Source organism: Crassostrea angulata, chromosome 8 (assembly GCF_025612915.1).
Source record: "Crassostrea angulata isolate pt1a10 chromosome 8, ASM2561291v2, whole genome shotgun sequence".
Classification (NCBI taxonomy): domain Eukaryota; kingdom Metazoa; phylum Mollusca; class Bivalvia; order Ostreida; family Ostreidae; genus Magallana; species Magallana angulata.
Window position 1 is genome coordinate 970216 of NC_069118.1, and position 19658 is coordinate 989873.

General features: G+C 33.4%; 1 protein-coding gene across 1 annotated transcript; it reads left to right on the top strand.

Annotated features, from left to right (window-relative positions):
- Window positions 1–3160: 3160 nt before the first annotated feature.
- LOC128158740 (class E basic helix-loop-helix protein 40-like) lies at window positions 3161–19228 on the top strand. The gene is made up of 6 exons (XM_052821690.1): window positions 3161–3360; window positions 11899–11968; window positions 12263–12364; window positions 12491–12575; window positions 13398–13595; window positions 13811–19228. Exons 1-6 carry the CDS (start codon window positions 3308–3310, stop codon window positions 14722–14724), a joined length of 1422 nt encoding a protein of 473 aa, XP_052677650.1. The 5' UTR covers window positions 3161–3307; the 3' UTR covers window positions 14725–19228.
- Window positions 19229–19658: the final 430 nt, after the last annotated feature.

Genomic DNA, 19658 nt, shown 5'->3' on the forward strand with positions numbered 1-19658 from the left:
ACTAATACACCTTTGATGTCTTTTTTAAAATGAATTTCTTAAATGCGCACATGTCATCCAGTCGTATTGTGCACCGATCAGCACGGTGTGAGGTCATGATATAGATATAGACAGACATAGCGTACACCGGCTGGTATACCATTAAATGGCTCAACAAAGTTCAATATACATGTACATACCCAATGCAAGCCTCGTTGTTGTATGCTGTTTGCAAAATGATCGTCATTTCAATAAGATAAATTGATTTTAAATTGAATTTAATTTTAAAAGAAATAGTCACAATTAAAAGGAGAAATGTAATGATTGTTCGGCGAGATGCTATGTACATGTCGTCCCCGTACGGGCGACCTGTCTGGAAATCCAAAGATGGTGCAAATAAAAAGCATATGTACTTGTCAAATATGAAATACTAGTGCATGAAATGCATATAAATAGATCTATAACAAGAAATATCCATTGGACATTAAGGATACCTCGAGGACGCGCACACAGAGGCGGATCCAGCAATATGGGAAAGGGGAAAGTTCCAATCGATGAATATCAAAACATCTTAATTCAGTATTTGTTAAAAAAATAACAAGGATATTTTGAACTTTTTTCCGTGAGTAAAATCTAACAAACATTTATCATGGTTGAGCGCTTTGGTTTTGGTGAAAAAGATTAATTTTGCATCATTTCTACCCCTTAATAAATAAGCCCAGCACTGAGAATGTACCTCTATTCCACAGGGGCCAAGCCCGTTTTAACATTATAATTTCAATGGTTACATTTAAATTAATGTTAAAACGGGCTTGGGCCCTGTGCTCTATTCTTGATTAAAAATGTCACCAAAAACCACGGACCCCCCCCCCCCCCCCCGATTCATCCATCGACTCCCCTGTATGGTTATAAAACTCGGGGCACGTAGCATAGGGGATTTGGCCCCCACCCTCTACTTTTTCTTGCATCAAAATGTTTTCTTAAATTTACATATATGAAAAATAGATTTATCGAGGAGTCCCCCCCCCCCACACACTTTTTTGAAGGGAGGATGTAAATATTAATATTCCCTACCTGGAAAGGATTAATTTAATCTTTAACTAAAAGCAATGATGGCATTAAAAATTTACTGTCAGTAACAAAACAATTATTCAAAAGGGCGTTTGGAGACGGTCTATGTAAATTTTATAATTTATGAAATTAGGACTCATTCTTCGATCGAGTATTATGAGGTGATAATTTCGGTCGGGACATGGTCAAATCCAATAAATCCCGAAGGGATTTATGATAGAATTGATCACGCCCCGACCGAAATTATAACCTCATAATATTCAACGAATGATTCCTTATTACTTATATTTATACTAGTATTATTTCTAATTTCTACTCTTTAAAGCAACATTTTAAAACCACTATTTTTTCATGTAGCACATGCTATGTATTATGATAACTACGCGGCGTAGCCAATAGTTTGTTTCGGTTATGCTATAAAACACGCCTATTTTGTGTCACTCATGTTTTATGAAATTATTGTGCTTTAGGCTTTAAAATTGATTCGTAACGTTATCACAGAGAAAGGCAGTTGAAAATGTATATATTTAAGAATAGAATTCTCAAGTCCTTGTACATGCTGACTAAAAAATATATGTAGCTACATATTATGTACAATAGTTTTACTTTTTAGAGGGGGTGTTGTTATGTTATAAATTTTATGTACATGTACATAAGCATACTGGCTCGACTACTCTGAGTACAAGTAGACCAGTCTGATTGACCGTACAGGCACCGTCCCTTGGTGCTCTCTGTTTTCAGGTCACCTTGTTTCTGTACCTAGCCGCAGTGTCCAGGCATTATCTCTTGCATTTAGTCATATATTTCATTGTATATATTGATGAATAAATATGCATATGGTTGTTTGTAATTTGATGTGAACCTGAACACTCTGTGCTATTATTTCATTCCCAACCTCCCCCCCCCCCCCCCCACACACCCCCGATTAGGATTTTTTATGATTTGCAAATTTGCCTTTTTGGCTTGTCAAGATTAAAGATTATTGTGATGAATCTACCCCCCCTTCAAATTTATAGATTTTTTTTTAAATCAAGCATAGCTACTGGTTTTTAGACGTAAAAAATTATGTTTGGATTTGCATAAAACTTGAATTTCCGTGATTTTTCTACGTAGCATGAAAAAGATCCCATTTCAGTAAAAATCGATCAATTTCCCCATAATAATTACAAAATTGTCGTTGATTTATTTGCCCAAATGCGAGTTTAAGGTGATCTACTATATAAAAGAAAGGTGCCTACAGGTTTATGAAATACAAGACATGTTCTTTTAATAGTGCTTCACAACAATATCTTTGTTTGATAGGGTGTATCGGAGCTTAAATTTTCGGTAAACACAATGGAAGAACATGTTTTAAACTGTCATTTTCTATGAAATATGAAGGAATATTCCCAAATATGTAACATATCTTTTAAACTGTCATTTTCTTTGAAATATGAAGGAATATTCCCAAATATGTAACATATCTTTTAATTTTTAAACTGTCATTTTCTTTGAAATATGAAGGAATATTCCTAAATATGTAACATATCTTGGAGTTTTGCCCATGTTTTTACTAATGAAATATTATCTATAGAATGCCTATTTAAAGTCTCTCCAAAAAAAACAGCATTAAAAAGATCCTCTTTAAAATGATGCGAAATTGAATATGGGTTTCGGAATTACTTTTTCCATGATTTGATATCGAATGTCATTTCCATTAAAGCTAAAGAACGGGAAAACATATTCACCATTCAATTATGACGTCATTATTAATTATGATTCTAACACTAAAAAGACACTCTGGTATCATTTAGGCCTTCTCGCAAGCGCTCACCAAAATTTGTGTTTCAGGTATTGGGAATCCCGCTCTGTTTAACACGCCTTAGATCTTGACCTTAAATTAAATGATGTGCGCATATTCATATGTTTCCCATTGCTGTCTTGGTATTCAACCGTATCTAAAACGCAGAAGACATTATATGTTTGCATATGTTAAATATATTTCTTTATTCTTTTTTTAAAAAAGGTACTTTTATTTTATAAAAATCAATCGTGGAAGAACTTGGAATATTGGAAGCACGTTTTACACATGTGCGGCTGTCGGCCGCGTGACAGCAAACCTGACAAGTGACGTCACAGTTTACAATTCGACACGTGAGGAAAAGCATGATCGTAGAAGCCAACCTAAACACGTTACAAATTTCATGGCCGACGGTTGATTGAAATTTTATATCCGTCCAACTTTCTATTTATTAGTGGAAATGGTTGATTAAGGAAGATGGAGACTTGCATGGAAGAGCCGAAGAGGATAAAATTGGAAGTAAATGACAGGTAAGGAGCAATGTTGACTTCTAACGTGAGGCCAGGTTCTGCGCTTCGGATTAACTGGTCATTTATTTATTTTTCAACTGCCTGTATATTCTATAACATTAAAAAGTTAAGAAAATGTGTATTTTTTCACCCAACATAGAAAGTATGCAGTGAAATCCCATCGCAAAAAATCAAATGCAGGTCAAGTTCTATAAATAGAACTGTCTCGCACGTGTCGCTACACATGGCATGTGTGTTGAGCGGAAATAGCGAATAAACCATGCAGTGCATGAAAACAAAATTAATTATGTCCGCATACTTTAACAGAACATGCGTTGGGATTTTTGGTATGAATTTAAATAAACTGCGTTCTTTGGATTTGAATATATTACTGCAGTATAGTCATAGTCTTATAGAAGAAACATGAAACAGAACATACAAACGTACGTAGAGAACGAATCTATTAATAAAAGATTGATTGTATTCAGCGGGAGATAACTCACTTCACAGAATGACCTCTAGATTACACGAGTATAAGCTTTATGATAATAGTATTTTATTTGTTTATATTACAGACGCGAATAACATGGAGATATATGTTTTGTAAAGAATCTTAGAGATAGATGTTTTGTAAAAGCTATCGCATCTTAGTGACCCATTTTGAACTACATTTCCCGGTTAAATATTCTCCTGATTTGGTTTTCCAGCCCCAATCGAAAAATAGGGATATATCAAAATAATGTTAATTATTTTGTTTAAAATTAAAGGAAAAGTAAAATAAAATATAATTTATTAAAAAATATATGTACTGTTGTTGACCATGATCGAGTTCCGCATAGGATACGTACAGATTTGGCGGTGCCGTATAAATGTTCCTAGGTGTTATATTTAGATGTAATTTTTTGTTGATAACAATGTACACCATATCCCAGCTGATATTAATGCAATATGGCTATATTAAATAATTTTTAATTAAGTAAAATTTTATTTGAACAAATTACATGGGATTTAGCTGTTTTATCAAAGGCGCTCCCTAGGTAATTTTGTAAATGAGGAACAATTAATATCTACAGGAGTACATGTATTTATATATGTCCACCCTCTATACTATAAAATCAATTTTGTAGTTTAGAGGGTAAACATATATAGATATTGTTCGTCATTTACAAAATTAGCTGGGGAACGCCTCATATGCATTTTACCTGTTGCAAATAAGGCAATGAGCTCAGAAAACCATAGCTGTTTTTTTTTATGTATCAAATGTAGATAACGTTTGATACATACCGCCCAGTTATTGGTATTTACAATCATTTGTATGGCAATGACAGACAATATAAACATAAAAATATTTTAGACAATTTTCAATATTCTGCTGGAATACATATATAGTAACAGCGCCTCCACTTATCATTGTGGTGCAATATGATTTAAAAGACTTAAAAAGACATTTAATGCATTCTAGAAGTATTCATTTTGATCCATACCTTTATTTAATCCTAAAACAGAAGAAAATGAATTGGATAATTGGAACAGTTACCTGTAAAATGACGGCTCCATAAAAATCTGCATCTATACATGCATTTTATTTTATTTTGTATCCTGCATGCTTTTAGGGTATGTTAGAATACATACCAAACCTACTTTTGATAAAAAAAAAATCTTGTTGCAAGTAATAATTTTATTTAAGGCGCTGACCAACAATTCTATTTGCATTTTAGCATTGCAATGAACAGGAATTATTGCAGAGCGAAAGTAGGTCGACTATCTAAGACCAATATCAAATTCATATATAACCGGTAAAAATAAAAGAACTGCTAAATTTAAACGTATTGTATTAAAGATATTAATTTTTTTCTTAATCTTTTTTCTCATTAATTATTTACTAATTAATTTATGAACTATTCTGAACTTGTCAAAATTTGGAACTAGTCAAATGACTGTAGCTAGGTAAGGTTTCCTGTTTGTACTGCCCTAAATCAGCTAGAACCAAAGGAGGTTAAATTATTATTATATGTTATTATAATGCCATGCATGTAATAAGTTGAAGACTGAGTACAGGTTGTTTACCAGAACCTAAAAAATACTGGAATGTGGGCAAAATTTACTGAAAACTGTACAATATATATTGCATTGTAAATCCCTACTGTACCTCGCTTAAAAAAAAAGTAATTTAATGCATCAGTTATCAACTACGTATATCGACGTATTATTGTAGATGTTAAAAGCAGATTTTGCACATTTTAAAATTTTATTTCAGGCGTCAAAATCACATTATTTCTCAAAAATCTTATAATAACTATGGTAGATCAAAGTTCGTCGTGAATTTGATGGTGGGGCATTTATTTGATTTTAAAATTAAGATATATTTATTAAATGATGTTAGAGGATGAGTTAGGAATTTCTAAGCTAGGAAATACCCGATAAAATAAAAAAGATGTGTATTTCTAAATTTATTGAAACCTTTGGGATGCACTTTTGTTGACATCATGCGTCCTGAGCAAAATATGTGCCTCTCTTCAGCAGGACGCACATCTAGGTAAATGAATATCTAGGACACTACCTTGTTAACACAGTAAATCCTAAGTAATTGAACTCGCCCAAAGTGTGGTGACTTGGGTAAGCTGTCAAACTGGTATCCTATCCATCCAATGACTCTCATCTTCTTGGGTTGACCTGCCATAAAAAAGGAGTTGATGACTCTCATCTACTTTGGTTGACCTGCCTTAAAGGGGAGTTGATGACACTCGATTACTTGGGTTGACCTGCCTTAAAGGGGAGTTGATGACACTCGTCTACTTGGGTTGACCTGCCTTAAAGGGGAGTTGATGACACTCGTCTACTCGGGTTGACCTGCCTTAAAGGGGAGTTGACACTCGTCTTCTTGGGTTGACCTACCTTAAAGGGGAGTTGATGACACTCGTCTACTTGGGTTGACCTGCCTTAAAGGGGAGTTGATGACACTCGTCTACTTGGGTTGACCTACCTTAAACTGATGTTCTATTTAGGGGAGTCAATGACTCACATGGACTTTATTGCACTGGTTTTGTGACCCTCATGTCTAGGAGAAGGATTTCTCTTGACTTTTGGTAAAAACAAAGTTAATTTGAAAAATGGGTGTAAAAATGTGTCTTTTGATTTTTAAATCCAGTGCTGGAAATAACGGTTTCGGGTTATCAGAATAGCTGACCAGCTTGGCTTGATTTTTGGTCCATGAACATCCAATCATATACACAGTCAAATTTGTGAATCTTTTCTGGACCATTTGGTTAAAGCATAGCAATTGCCATAATCATTTAATCTAAAAAAAAAAATTAATTGAATTAAAGCCCCAAGTTCGGGGGAATTTAATGCAGCCACTGTATGACACACACTGCTTGTTTTAAACTCAATTTAATTGGTTTGTTATCAGAATCTGTCACCTAGCATTAGATTCAGCTGTATGTAGAGCAGCTGAGTTGCAGAGCCGTCAGCTCAGCACTGCTGGTATATCACTGACTTTCATTGATAAACACCAATTGCTAACTTTTTAAGTAAAATTTCTCAAATTAATACAATTAATTAACAGTAGCAATTATTTATCACAGCAAATAAACCATATTTACATAATATTCAGTCACCATTATCACTCTTATAGTCCGAGTCTGAACTATTCCACATCTTCAATATCTTGAAGGTTTTGCGGACAAGGTTGTTTTAAAATTAGTACGGTCAAGGTATCCAAACCCACTTAGTTTTCCTTACCTTGGACACAAGTGGGAATAAATTTCAACATATTCTTGTTATTTCATTCAGTAATGCTGTAGCTTTTTAGGCAGAGCATCACTGCAGAGTCATAAATCTGACTGGATTGTAACCTTTTGTTGACAGCAGACCCTGATAAAAAAAGTTTCTCCCATGGGAGAAAAACTGGGGCTTTAAGAATGAAATGTTTATTAACACATACTTCATACAACATTTGTATTCAATTTGTTGGTGTTTTAACTCGGCATTATATTACTCCAGTTGATATCTACAATAATTTATTTCATTTTGATTCGGATAACCTCCAATTGATGAATTAATTAATTCCTATTGAACTTATTATAAAGGTCATGCCTGATGCTACCTTTTTGGAGTTTCCTGTTGTTGCATGCATAAATGTGTGTTCACTGTCTAGTTGTCACAGAATTTGAATGATTGTTTTAAGAATTTTGCCGACAAAATGCTATAATTGTCTCAAGGTCAGGTGTTGCTTGTTTATCACTGGTGAAGGACCACAATGTACGAATTCAGTCTGCAATGTTTTCATCACGTGGGGGATGGGGGGGGGGGGCTATGAGTTACTGTCTAACTCAACTTAGCTGGTTTTGGATGGAAAAGTTCAGAAAGAAATGGATATGAAACATGTTAATATCATGTTAATGGTGGCACAAGGTCAGAAAAGGTCAGCAATTCCACATTGTTTGTGACATATTGGAGCATTTAGATCAACATATTCATGTGCATGTTTATTGTTCAGGCTGATAAACGCACAAATTTATGCACTTATAAAGTGAGAGCTCTTCAGTTTTCAGTCTTATATGATTCACTAAAACTTGACCGATTTGTCAAACATCTACTCCAGTTGTTTATGTACATATTAGATATATTAACTGCATTTGGACCCTGTATGTCCAGGGGGTTGTCAACAGTTGTTTGACTGATTCTGATCAATCTATACTTATATAAATATATAATGTATGCTTGAATTTACTGGTTATTTATTTAATTTAATTCAATTCAATTTATTGACAAAAAGCACATATGGGGCAAGTCATGCGTACAGTATACAAATATAATTAGGACATAAATTATGTATATAAATTAGGACATCTCTTAATATGTTAAATGCATCACGTATGAAGTTACAAATATTTCTTGTTGATGAAATATCTGCTGGGTGAAGAATCTTATAAAATATACACTACGTTATTTACTGTAAAAAGTGAACAATATTTACTTCATATTTGTTTATGAAGAGGACATATAAATAAAAAATGATATTCATCTTCAACAACAGTGTGACAATTAATACAATATTTTTCATCCCTTGGAGTGATAGGGTTACAATATCTGCCAACCTCTATCTCTAATTTGTGTTCATGCACTTATTCTTAATCAGAAAAAAAAGAAAGAACAAATCTTCTTTGAAATGGAAAAATTTACATATCATTATTGTTGAATTTGTTAGAGAAATTTATAATTTTTTTAGTATGTGTACATGTATTATAAATATATTTTGGGCTAGTTGAATATTTTTAATTGACATATTTTGATGAAAATTCTTTAAAAATCCCAAACGTGGAAAATGATTTTGAAATACTGACTTAATTAATCTCTGTTTATAGTTTATATATATTGAGGTGTCATTGCATGTGCATGGAGAGAGCAAATGTACTTTTAACAAATTCAACAGGTTGAAAAAAATTTAACAATATTTTGGGTACATGGTATAACCCAGATCAAATTTTTACCGTCAACTTCTCTCAAGGAGTCCAAATGAAAAATCCATCACTATAATGCTATATAAAACTTTCATTTTGACAAATGATTAAATGTACAATATGCACAGGAAAACTCATTGAATCCAGATGTTAATTGTGCATTCCGCCATGTTGTCCAATCCAGCTAAATTATTCAGTCCCATTACATTTTCCTATCATTTTATGTTTAAAAAATATTGTGCAATCCAGATCTTGTATATTCTGTAAACCAGCCGCAATGAAAAGAGCTAACTGCTTATAATTAGTAAGAGTTATCTCCTGTAATCTGGCCACTTATAGATCAGCATGATGTGTGATAATTACTGCCCAGTTATCGATCAATTTTCCTGTCGTTGCTATTGATTTGAACAACTGTGAATATAAATCCAAACTAGCAACTCATTTCAGTTTAAATGTACCATCAAGTCTTGTTCAAGAAGAATAAATATTCTTGTAGAGATAAAAGAAAAAGGTTGCAAGTACCTGTGCATCAGTGCCCAGCTCGAAGCCCTTACCTATGTACTTAGCTAACACTTGAAGACTAATCTAAAAATCCGGATAATTTAGAGTTATCAAACACTGCTGAGGATCAGAGATCATTAAAAAAATACCTGATTAGATGCTAAATCTGATTCATGAAAAAAATAACCCCAAGAGAGACCCCGCTACCCAAACACCATTCAAAGAGGAACATGTACAATGTATTTATTACAGTCTCCCACTAATTTAAAAACCCAAAACCACCATTAGGCTACACAGCTACTAGCTTAATTTTGGATCTACCACTGTAAGTTACAAACTTTACAAAGAGTTAATTTAAAATTATTAATATATACTTTATTAACATAGGATTATATACCGTATTTTCCCGACGACTCGTCGATGCGGACGACTCGTCGAATTGCCCATTTTTAGCCAAAATTTTAACAAAATCCTACGATACGTCGATCTCAGACCATACGTCGATCTTATCACTTCAAAATGGCCTATAAAACTGCAGTAACATTATCAGTGTATGATGCCACGATGTCACCGATATTGCTACCAATTATTATTAATGATTAACATTTAAACAATTACGCTTTATACTTATGCATCAAATTTTCAAATACCGGCAACTTCTACAAAGTCGCTTGCATTTCAAACAATTCCCGATATCGCGTGTTATGCAAAACTAAACTTACTTTGTCAGAAATATTTTATTCCCAAGCATTAAAATAAGTATCCACTCTGACTATCGCCAGTGTATTCGCCAATACGTAACCAGCCACCTGTTGACTCGGCGCGTGGTCAATGTTTGTTTAACAATTTCCGGTGTCATAGGCATGCACCTGTCTCGTGTCGGACTTCAAAGGGGGATCTCAAGTGCAGAAAGCTTAGCAATTACTATGATTTGATGAAACTTGTTTACTTTGTATCCAGTAATGCAGTTACACGCTATTGTTTTACATAAACACTGTTAGAAATAAATCGATCATTTGTACGACTTGATAATGACGATATACGACATACATATGTTTCCTAAAAAAATGATCTAACAATAATCAAAGAATTGGACAATAATTAATCAATGAACTATAATCACTCTTATAACGGTACTCTTTATATACACAGGGAGTGAAATTGCCGTAAAGATCTCAGCCTTAGGGCAAGATTATTAACACAACCGGTGTCAGCCTATTGTATAAACAGTAGTATTGATAATTTCGAATTACGTATTTTAAGATTGAATTTGACCATTAAATATTTCTGATGTATACTTTCCACTAACAACTCTTTACAAATAAAATAATTAAATTTAAAAAAACATCCCCGGACCTACTGCAATATTTTCTTCCATTCAAACTTGGTTTCAATTTTACTGCGCAATGTTATCTTCCTACTAGTGATACATAGAACCATGTGACGATGTGTTTATAAAAACGGAACGGTAAAACTTTTAATTGATTAAAGACAATGTAACATTTTTTAATAACTGTTGTTATTATTATGTATTTAAGTGTTGATAGATGAGTGAAAATGATAATTATTAAAGATGAACAGTGAATTCAACAACGTAATTTTCAATCACACAGCCAACTCAAGATGATTAAAACCAAGATTTTTAATGCTATTTTTAAAAAAAATTCTGACTACGAGCCTACGACAAGTCGAACAAGACGATAAGTCGGGTGCTCTGCTTCAGAGGAAAAAAATACCGACTAATCGTCGGAAAAATACGGTTATCACATTTTTAAAAAAATAAAAACTCCAAAACAATGAATCATGTTTAAATAAAGTTTATCTGTTCATTCTTTTATCGATCAAGATAGTGACGTGGATGATTTCAGAAATGTATAATTATTAACATCCGTTTTCAGAAATTATTTTGATATTTTGGATGTGTTAATTAATTTCTATTACTAATTTTAAATTAAAGTTGTTAATTGGTTCTGTATGATTTGCTTTATCATTTCCTGTTTACGTATACCTCTGTCAGTCACTGAATTTGTGAACAACTTGTCTGTGCTGGTGTTGCTAGGACACGTACCTGTCTCCATTCTTAATCACTCAGATCCAGATCACTGCTATATATGTTAAACGTAGTCAGGGTTGGCCAGGAAATACTGGTGCTGAGAATAACCGGTGGTTATTGCTGGTATTTCCTGTCCCGTAAACATAGGAAATGACTACTGATATTCTCTAAATATATATAAAGGTGTAAGGCTTATTCATATAATGATATTTACCAGTATGGCTCTTATAAAGATGTTAAGTAGACTAAAACAATTTCACATGCATGCAGCTTGCTAGATGGATTATGAACTTTAACTTATCCGTGATCTCCCATGGCAGCTTTGCTGTTTTCTATGGAAACTACCAAATACACATGAATTTTAGTACATGTATTATCCCCGTTAGTGACTATGAAACTTGTAAATTTGTGACAGATAGGCTAAGTGTCAAACTCTTATTGTTTGTCACATATTGTACTGTCACAAGTTATATCTGGTATATATTCCTAGCAATGCAGGCTTTTATTGTTGGTGTATACAGTTTGTTGGTTTTTTTATTCCAGACCATTGAACTTTGCCATTAATCCTGATGACTTTGACTTGCAATGCGTGAAAAAGCCAAAAGTTCCACGGGTATGCATTTATAATTTTTCTGAATTCTGAATTAACAATTTTTGAGCTAAGAAGTTGATGAACGTTTTAATTCTGATTTAACAGACTTTACTAAGTACTACACTTTAAAAGCGTTTTGTGTGAAGCATTTCATGCAAACCATTTAGTGTTTTGGATGTCAAGCTTGTACATTTCAGCCGTTCAGAATTTTGTGTGAACAAATGCATGTGGCAGTGAGCATTTGGTGTATTAGTACACTTCAGGGTGTATAATATTTAGAATTCTCATAACATTTTACAATTTTTCATTGAACAGGATCCAATGTCCCATCGAATCATCGAAAAGCGTCGTCGAGACCGAATGAACAACTGTTTAGCTGAACTTAGTCGATTGATACCTGCAAATTATTTAAAGCAGGTGAGATAGTAATATTTGCTTCACTCTTTGAAATATACCAAGATACTGTAACAGCATCACTTATTAAGATATTTTCCCTGTTTTCTGAAATATTTTTTTATGTAAGAAATTTTGCCTGTTTTCCAGGGTCAGGGAAGAATAGAAAAGACTGAGATTATAGAAATGGCCTCCAAGCACATCCGTCACCTACAGAATCTGAACAATTTCCATGGTATGTACACAGCTTTTTTACCAAACACACAAAAGAGAGTTGTCTTTCATTTGTAAAACAGAATTCTAAGGCCTAACAAAAAAATAGGTTTGTTTCCGCTTTCCCGACCGACCCTAACTTAAACCCGCCGACCCAAAAAAAAATTTCGAGTTTTTTTGTAAGGTTTCGTTTTTATCCGTTTTTTGTTAAAATTTTGTTTTTATCTTTTATCCGATTTAAAAATTTATTGTGTCCTCTGAATTTAATTATTTTATCTTACTCAGCTTAATAGATAAGTCAAAGTGGTTGAATATGCACAATTGAATAGATGGAGAGGGAAAAAAAAAAAAAGCCGACCTACCGACCCTAATTTTTTTCAGCCAAAAGCGAAACAAACCTATTTTTTTGTTAGGCCTAATTTATCAAAAAAGGGAATACTTTTCAAGAACTTGGATTTCTACAATACTGTAAAGAAGGGGATGTTTTTATTCATTGTGAAATGATTTTTTTACTGGTGATTGTTTGATTACTCATTGTTAAACTGATTGTGGATGGACGTTTGTACAGATGTATGGTTGGACTAATCAATATGCATTGATTGTGATTGATTATTTCAGAGGTTGTTGATTGGATTGATGTTCATTGTTTTACAGGTGGTTGATTGATTATGTATTGATTACAGGTGGTTGATTGATTATGTATTGATTATTTCAGAGGTTGTTGATTGGATTGATGTTCATTGTTTTACAGGTGGTTGGTTGATTTTTTATTGATTTAAAACAGGAGGTGGTTGATTGATATGTCTTGATTACAGGTGATTGACTTATTATTTATTGATTACAGGTGGACACATGGAGAACTTCCAGGTAGACGGGGCTGGGCGGCAGTGCTGTGAGGACAAATTTTACATGGGCTTTAAGGAGTGTCAGGATGAGGTGATGCGGTACTACGTCGAGTTTGAGGGGAGGGACATCAAAGACCCGGTCTGTGTCAACATCGGCAAGCACCTGGAACAGACCAGTCAAAAGTTCCTACGTAATGGTAACAGCTTGTCAACCCATGTTTTTTTTTCAATCAATCTTATTAAATGCTTTTTGTTAGAGACTATATAAAGGTTTGTCCAAAAGTTAATGTCATGGTCAAAGATAACATTCCATTGAAATGTGATTTATGAAATTTTAAAAATTATTTTTTTGGACCTATCAGTAGAGAGATCTTTTAAAAGTAAATTTAACAAATGCGTATTGTGATTTCAGATCACACTCGACCAAGAAAATCTGAGGACATGACGATGGAGGACACAAACAGCAGTTTGGGTGTTGGAGGGGCGGTGATACAAGAGACGCCTGTGGCGCCCCCTAGATCCTCGCATCAGGAGGTGACCACTCCCACTACCCAGGATCGGTTCCTGAGAACGCTTCTTCTACCGAAAGAACCGTCCTCGAGTTCTTTTAGTGGATCCGTCAGTGGGTCCATCAGTGGATCTGTCAGCTCTTTTGGTGGGTCCAGTTCATCTGAGTTCTACTTGTATCCAAAGTCAATGAGGAATCCGGACGGACATCAGATGTCCGGGCGGGAGGAGACGGAGGGTTGTAGCTCGGTCAGTAGTCATTCCACTGAGAAGCTGAATCAGTCCACGGATTCTGATAGGGACAGTTGTAATGGAACGAGTTCAAAGGAAAATCACGCATACAAACTCAAGCACAACATCATGAAGCGGTTTTCACAGGAGGAGAAACGAGAGCTTCACTTATCGGTGCCCTCTAGCGACACATCCTCTAGCAGCTCAAGAGAAGAAGAGAAGGAGAAAGTGAAGAGGAAGTACCCTCGCCATAAAGTACGCCCCCACAGCAGTGAAACTAGTTCCATTCACAGTAGTTCATCTGCCAGTGAAATACACGTAACTAGTAACATTCCGTTGCCAGCGTTCGTGTTGAACCCCGACGGCACACACTATCTCCCCATCTGCATACATCCCTCATTTCTGGACAATATTTTCCCTAAGAAAGAAGTGGGAAAGAACTCTATATATCATCCCATCAGCATCCCGGTCAATTTTGAAGGACCATACATTGCCATGCCACATTCCCCTCTGAGCCAGCCCTGTGGGTCGATGGAAGGGAGTGTGGGTAAAGACGTCATGCCTGGGATTCCAGAGATGAACCTCTAGGGCCAGTGTGACCTAGATATTGTGATGTGTGTATGTGGTATCCATTGTTGTACAGAGTTCCTCCCATCGTTGATCGTTTGTTGTTATCACAGTGCTTTTATCTACACAATGTACAAAAAACATGTTATTTTTTCTTATTCTTATTTATTTATGTTTTATCTGATAAAGTTATTTGTTTAAAGAAAGTTATTTCTCTTCTTAGTGCACCTGAGCAAAAGCCTTTCTGATCAAAATTAGTTTGTTCGGACTTTGTTGCATGTTTTCTGTGATCAAATGTAATATTTTTTTTTCTGGAACTAGTGTTCAAATTTGATCTGTTCTTGACACAAAAAAATCTTGACACAAAAACAATCTAATTTGCTGTTAAGTGTGTTATTTACAGGAAAGCCTTGTTATATTGATATGATTTAAATTTATTCAAACTGGGATGCCTAGGAGTGGTACAAAATACAGTATATAGAGAGGGAAAACTTTAAATTTAAGAATAACAGTGAATTACTGTGTCATCTTTTATATTCTGAAGAGTCAAGCTTTAAATTCATTGACAACGTGACTTCTGCTCAGATACCAAATAATTAAACCCCAAAAGCATCTTAGATAGTTTTGATTCAAGTTTTATCAAACTAGGAGGGATACAAAATCAATACATAGAAAAAAAACGTAGATGCCGAAGAGGAACAATAAAATATATTTTGATATTGCTGTTCTAGCTTCTTAATAAGCAAAAGAGTCAGATTTCTGTTTCATTGATGACATGACACCCCCCCCCCCCCCCCCCCCCCCCAATACCAAATAATGGAACCCCAATAGGGTGAAAGAATTCAACATTGGAAGAATAAAAAAGATGATCACAATGTTCTAATGGAAAATGACATTAGTATGGGTGCAAAGTTCAATAGAATAATATTTACAAATCCCTAAAAAAATTCCCTTTTAACTACAGTGTAGTGATTTATAATATAACAATGCAGGCTTACTGACTTAATGCAGAGAAATGTTAGTTTGTCAAGACTGAGATCACTGGACAGATGATGAGGTGATATGTGGATTGCACTTTAAGAATATCAAGGGCAGTATCTTGAAAACTGTTATTTTGAAAAGAATAATGGTAAAAATTATTGATACATATCAATACTTTTATACATGTACAAAATAACCATTCAAATAATATAAATTGTGTTATACTATATCAATCATGGGATCACAATATTAGTTTAATGCAAAAAATGCTGACATTTAGATCATGTGAGTTGTGTGGCCCATGGGCCTTTAGTTGTTGAGCTAAACTACAAAATATCCATCAGTGTTGATGATTTAATGTTCCCAGTATTTATGTTTAAGTGTTATATACTATTTTGTGTGCAGAGTTTGATAAGTAATCAGACTTGAGAAGACGGGAAGTAGAAACTAGCATTGTGAATTGCCAATTACAAAAGACTTGTCCATTAGTATTTATTTTCATTCAGGTAGCCTGTAACAGGAGTCCTCTATTCTATTTTATTGTTATTAGTAAGAGGTCTGGTTGACTGTGACCATTTTTAGACCACTATTTTATTAATCTCCTTTAAAAGAAGATCTTTTTATAACGAAATGGAAAAATCTTTAAAATTGAAAGCTGAATTGTTAAGAATCTTTTCTTTACTATTAAATCATATAGCTTATGGCCAAAAAAATCATGTCTAAAATTGTAAGGAAGATTAGATGTTGTTTTTGCAATGTTGAACACCCAGTCTCTTGTTTTACTGTAGTATATAATTGGGTTTTTGTGTTCAAAATTATAACATAATTGCCATGCTGAGCTGAATTTAATAAGTAGGAGAGAAAAAGATTATTTGAAAATTTACAGAAAAATCAATAGGGAGGTTTAAAGCCACCAGCTGTGGTGTTGCTATGAAACAAAAGTAATTAACTATTGCTTTTCTTATTTGAACATTATGAAACATCTACACACATTTGATTTAGAGCTAGAATTAATATTTGACCTTTTCTAGGACCAGGCTATATATCAGTTTTCTAGTAGTGTTATATATTTGTAAAGATAACAAACGATACCTTTTATTTCTATTGCATACAGGTGAAAACAAAATACTGAAAATTGGTGAGAAATATTCATTTTTTTTAAAAATTGGATTATGTAGAATCTAAAGTTAAGCCATTCTCTGTTGTATATACTGGTGTTCTTGGATGTAGTTTTGATTCAAAGTCGTTAAATAATGCTTTATACAGAATGATAGCTACAAAAAGTTTTTGAATATCTTTCTAATTTTATTTTTCCCACGTGCTGTACCACACATTTTCATGATCATCTAAAATTTTGACCAACAAAATACTGTCTTAAATATGGATCACCAAAATTATTATTAATATTTAATATGCCGGTACCTAGGCATATGGGGTGACCTTGATTAAATAAAATTTAATTTCTTTATATCTTTAATGACAAAACATATGTTATTGTTTAAAAATGTATAAACTGTCCCAAGATTTGTTTTGCTCGTATCACATTGGTAGAAATTATTTTTTTTTAATGATAAGAATTATGCTTTTTAACTACATCAAAAATCAGGAAAAAACCCAATTATATAAACAGAACAAAATGACATTAATTTGCCCAAAATTTAAACAAAACTATGTTTTGCACTTGCGTCATATTATGATATAGGAAAGTTTGGTTAAACTTGGCTACGTCACAATATGGCGGTTTAAATAAATTTGTTTAGCCAATTAAATGATGCTTAAAGAAGAGTGATAGCTAAATAGAGTTAGTGAATATTTTTCTAGTGTTATTTTCTCATTGTTTCACACATATTTCAAAGATCATATTTAATGTTTATCAGCAATTGTTTTGCTATGGTATAAAATGAAGTTAATCAGTTGGAGTTTGATCCCGTACACAAAACCAAAAAACTAACGAAAAATATATATAATTTATAGTAATGTCCACTGTTATTCAACAGATTGGATCTAAAAGCTTAGAATGGCAATAGGACATTGAAGTAGTGATTTCTTGTACTATTATACATGTCGTATTTAGCTCTCTTTAATAAGCAAAGAAAGAAAGGACTGCTTAGCAATTCTTTTACAGACTGTAAACAGTTGTTTGCATTTTCTTATAGTACACCCTATTATTATTGTCAACTTAGATTTTTTTTCGCTACATCGAATAGTAAGGAGAAATCATACCGTGAAAAAAAAACCAAGACAATTTACTTCAGATATTGTGATGACAGAACAATGAAGATTTTTGAGAGATTTTATAGATTACATTGATTTTATCTTGAGCTTTATTTGTATATTAGTTTTGTTGATGTTTATCACACTGTTGTATTTTGTCTGACAATGCATCATTTTTTTTGTCCATCATTCAACAACATTAAGGTGGAATGGGACAATTGATATCAATGTAGATAAAAGTACAATATGATATAATCAAAATTTTTTACCGGTTTAAAATTATTTAATTATACAATATTTGACCAAAATTCAGTTTAAAAGGACTATGTGCAGTATGGTCAAATATCTGCCCCCGATTTCAACCAATTTTTAAATAGTATTGTATAAAAATAAAATCTTCACAAATCATTGTATGGAGGATGTTTATAACTGTTATCTTGATTTTAGTCATCATTGCTCATTCACTATTTATCTATGACGTCACCAAAATGACATATTTCCCGCAAATTTGCAAACAAATGAAAATATTCTCATTTTTGCTCTATATTTTGCATGCGAAAGTATAGAGCGCAGGTCTGCTCAAGTGCGATTTTAACATATTTTTTTCTTCAGATAGTTATTCACATTATACTAAAAATGGTACTTGAGCAAGCCTGCGCTCGATGTTTCCCAGTCGAAAAACCATCGGAAAACACCCCATATTTTGCTAAAAAACATCAATTTATCAAAATAATGCAATCTTCATGACGTCATTTCTACTTTATGACGTCACTGTGGTGATAACCTTTTACACCTTTATTTCCAATATGATTTTAACTATCTTTCACCTTATTTTTAAAGCTCTCTCTAAAACTTTGATTTTGGGGGCAAAAAATGCATAAAACCGCACTTAGTCCTTTTGGGAAAGATAACAATTATAAAGCCCAAGTGAGATTTGAACTTACAGATCCGTTAACACTTTAATCCATTGCGATTCAACGCAAGGTATATATTTTTTGGGAAAGAAAAAATCATAAAGTAATGTTTATATAGATAAGAACTCTTTCATAATATCGAAGTGTCCCATATCAACTTAATCAGGTGTATTTGTACATGGTAAGCAAAGTAAGTTTGTTAGTTACAATCCGATTGAATACTTTGAGGACGTCATTGTGGTAGTGTCATATATATATTTATATAAATATAGTCACTGTACCTACATACTATTCACAATCAGGGTCGTCACATACTTTCTTTAGAAATAAGGACACCATATTGATGATGTTGATCATTGTTTACAAGTGCAATGATATACTTGTTGCTGTTTTGAGAAATAAATGTTATGATATATTTTCTTTACTTATTTGTCCTTGTTAGCCTACCAAAACAGAAATCGGAGAACTTATTATCTACCTTCTGCGTCGGATTTTTATTTTTGGAGCAGTTTTTATCTCTAAGTTATTTCTGGTTTTAACTACACCGAACATATATGGATGGTGATAACGGGAATATTTTAGAAATAAGTAGACCTGGATGCAGAATCTGAGATGGTGTTGGTCATGTGGCCGATCGCTCTAGAGTAATCAATCGACTGTCAATTGTCACCGTTGTTTGATTAGGTAAATACAGCTGTCTTTCTGAAAAGACGTGTTGCCCAATATTTTGTAAGTACTATCCCTTCTAAAATTAATAAAACTGTCCATGCTGATTCATTAGATTACATGGGATAAAAACAAAGAAAACAGAATATAGCACTACAACTTGCTGTTTAACGATAAGCT

What these genes read in the sequence shown, in the direction of transcription:
- LOC128158740 (XM_052821690.1), top strand. Translation starts at nt 3,308, where the DNA reads ATGGAGACTTGCATGGAAGAGCCGAAGAGGATAAAATTGGAAGTAAAT. An exon ending in AAATTGGAAGTAAATGACAG is followed by an intron (nt 3,361 to 11,898) that starts GTAAGGAGCAAT and finishes TTTTTATTCCAG; the next exon opens with ACCATTGAACTTTGCCATTA. An exon ending in TCAAAAGTTCCTACGTAATG is followed by an intron (nt 13,596 to 13,810) that starts GTAACAGCTTGT and finishes TTGTGATTTCAG; the next exon opens with ATCACACTCGACCAAGAAAA.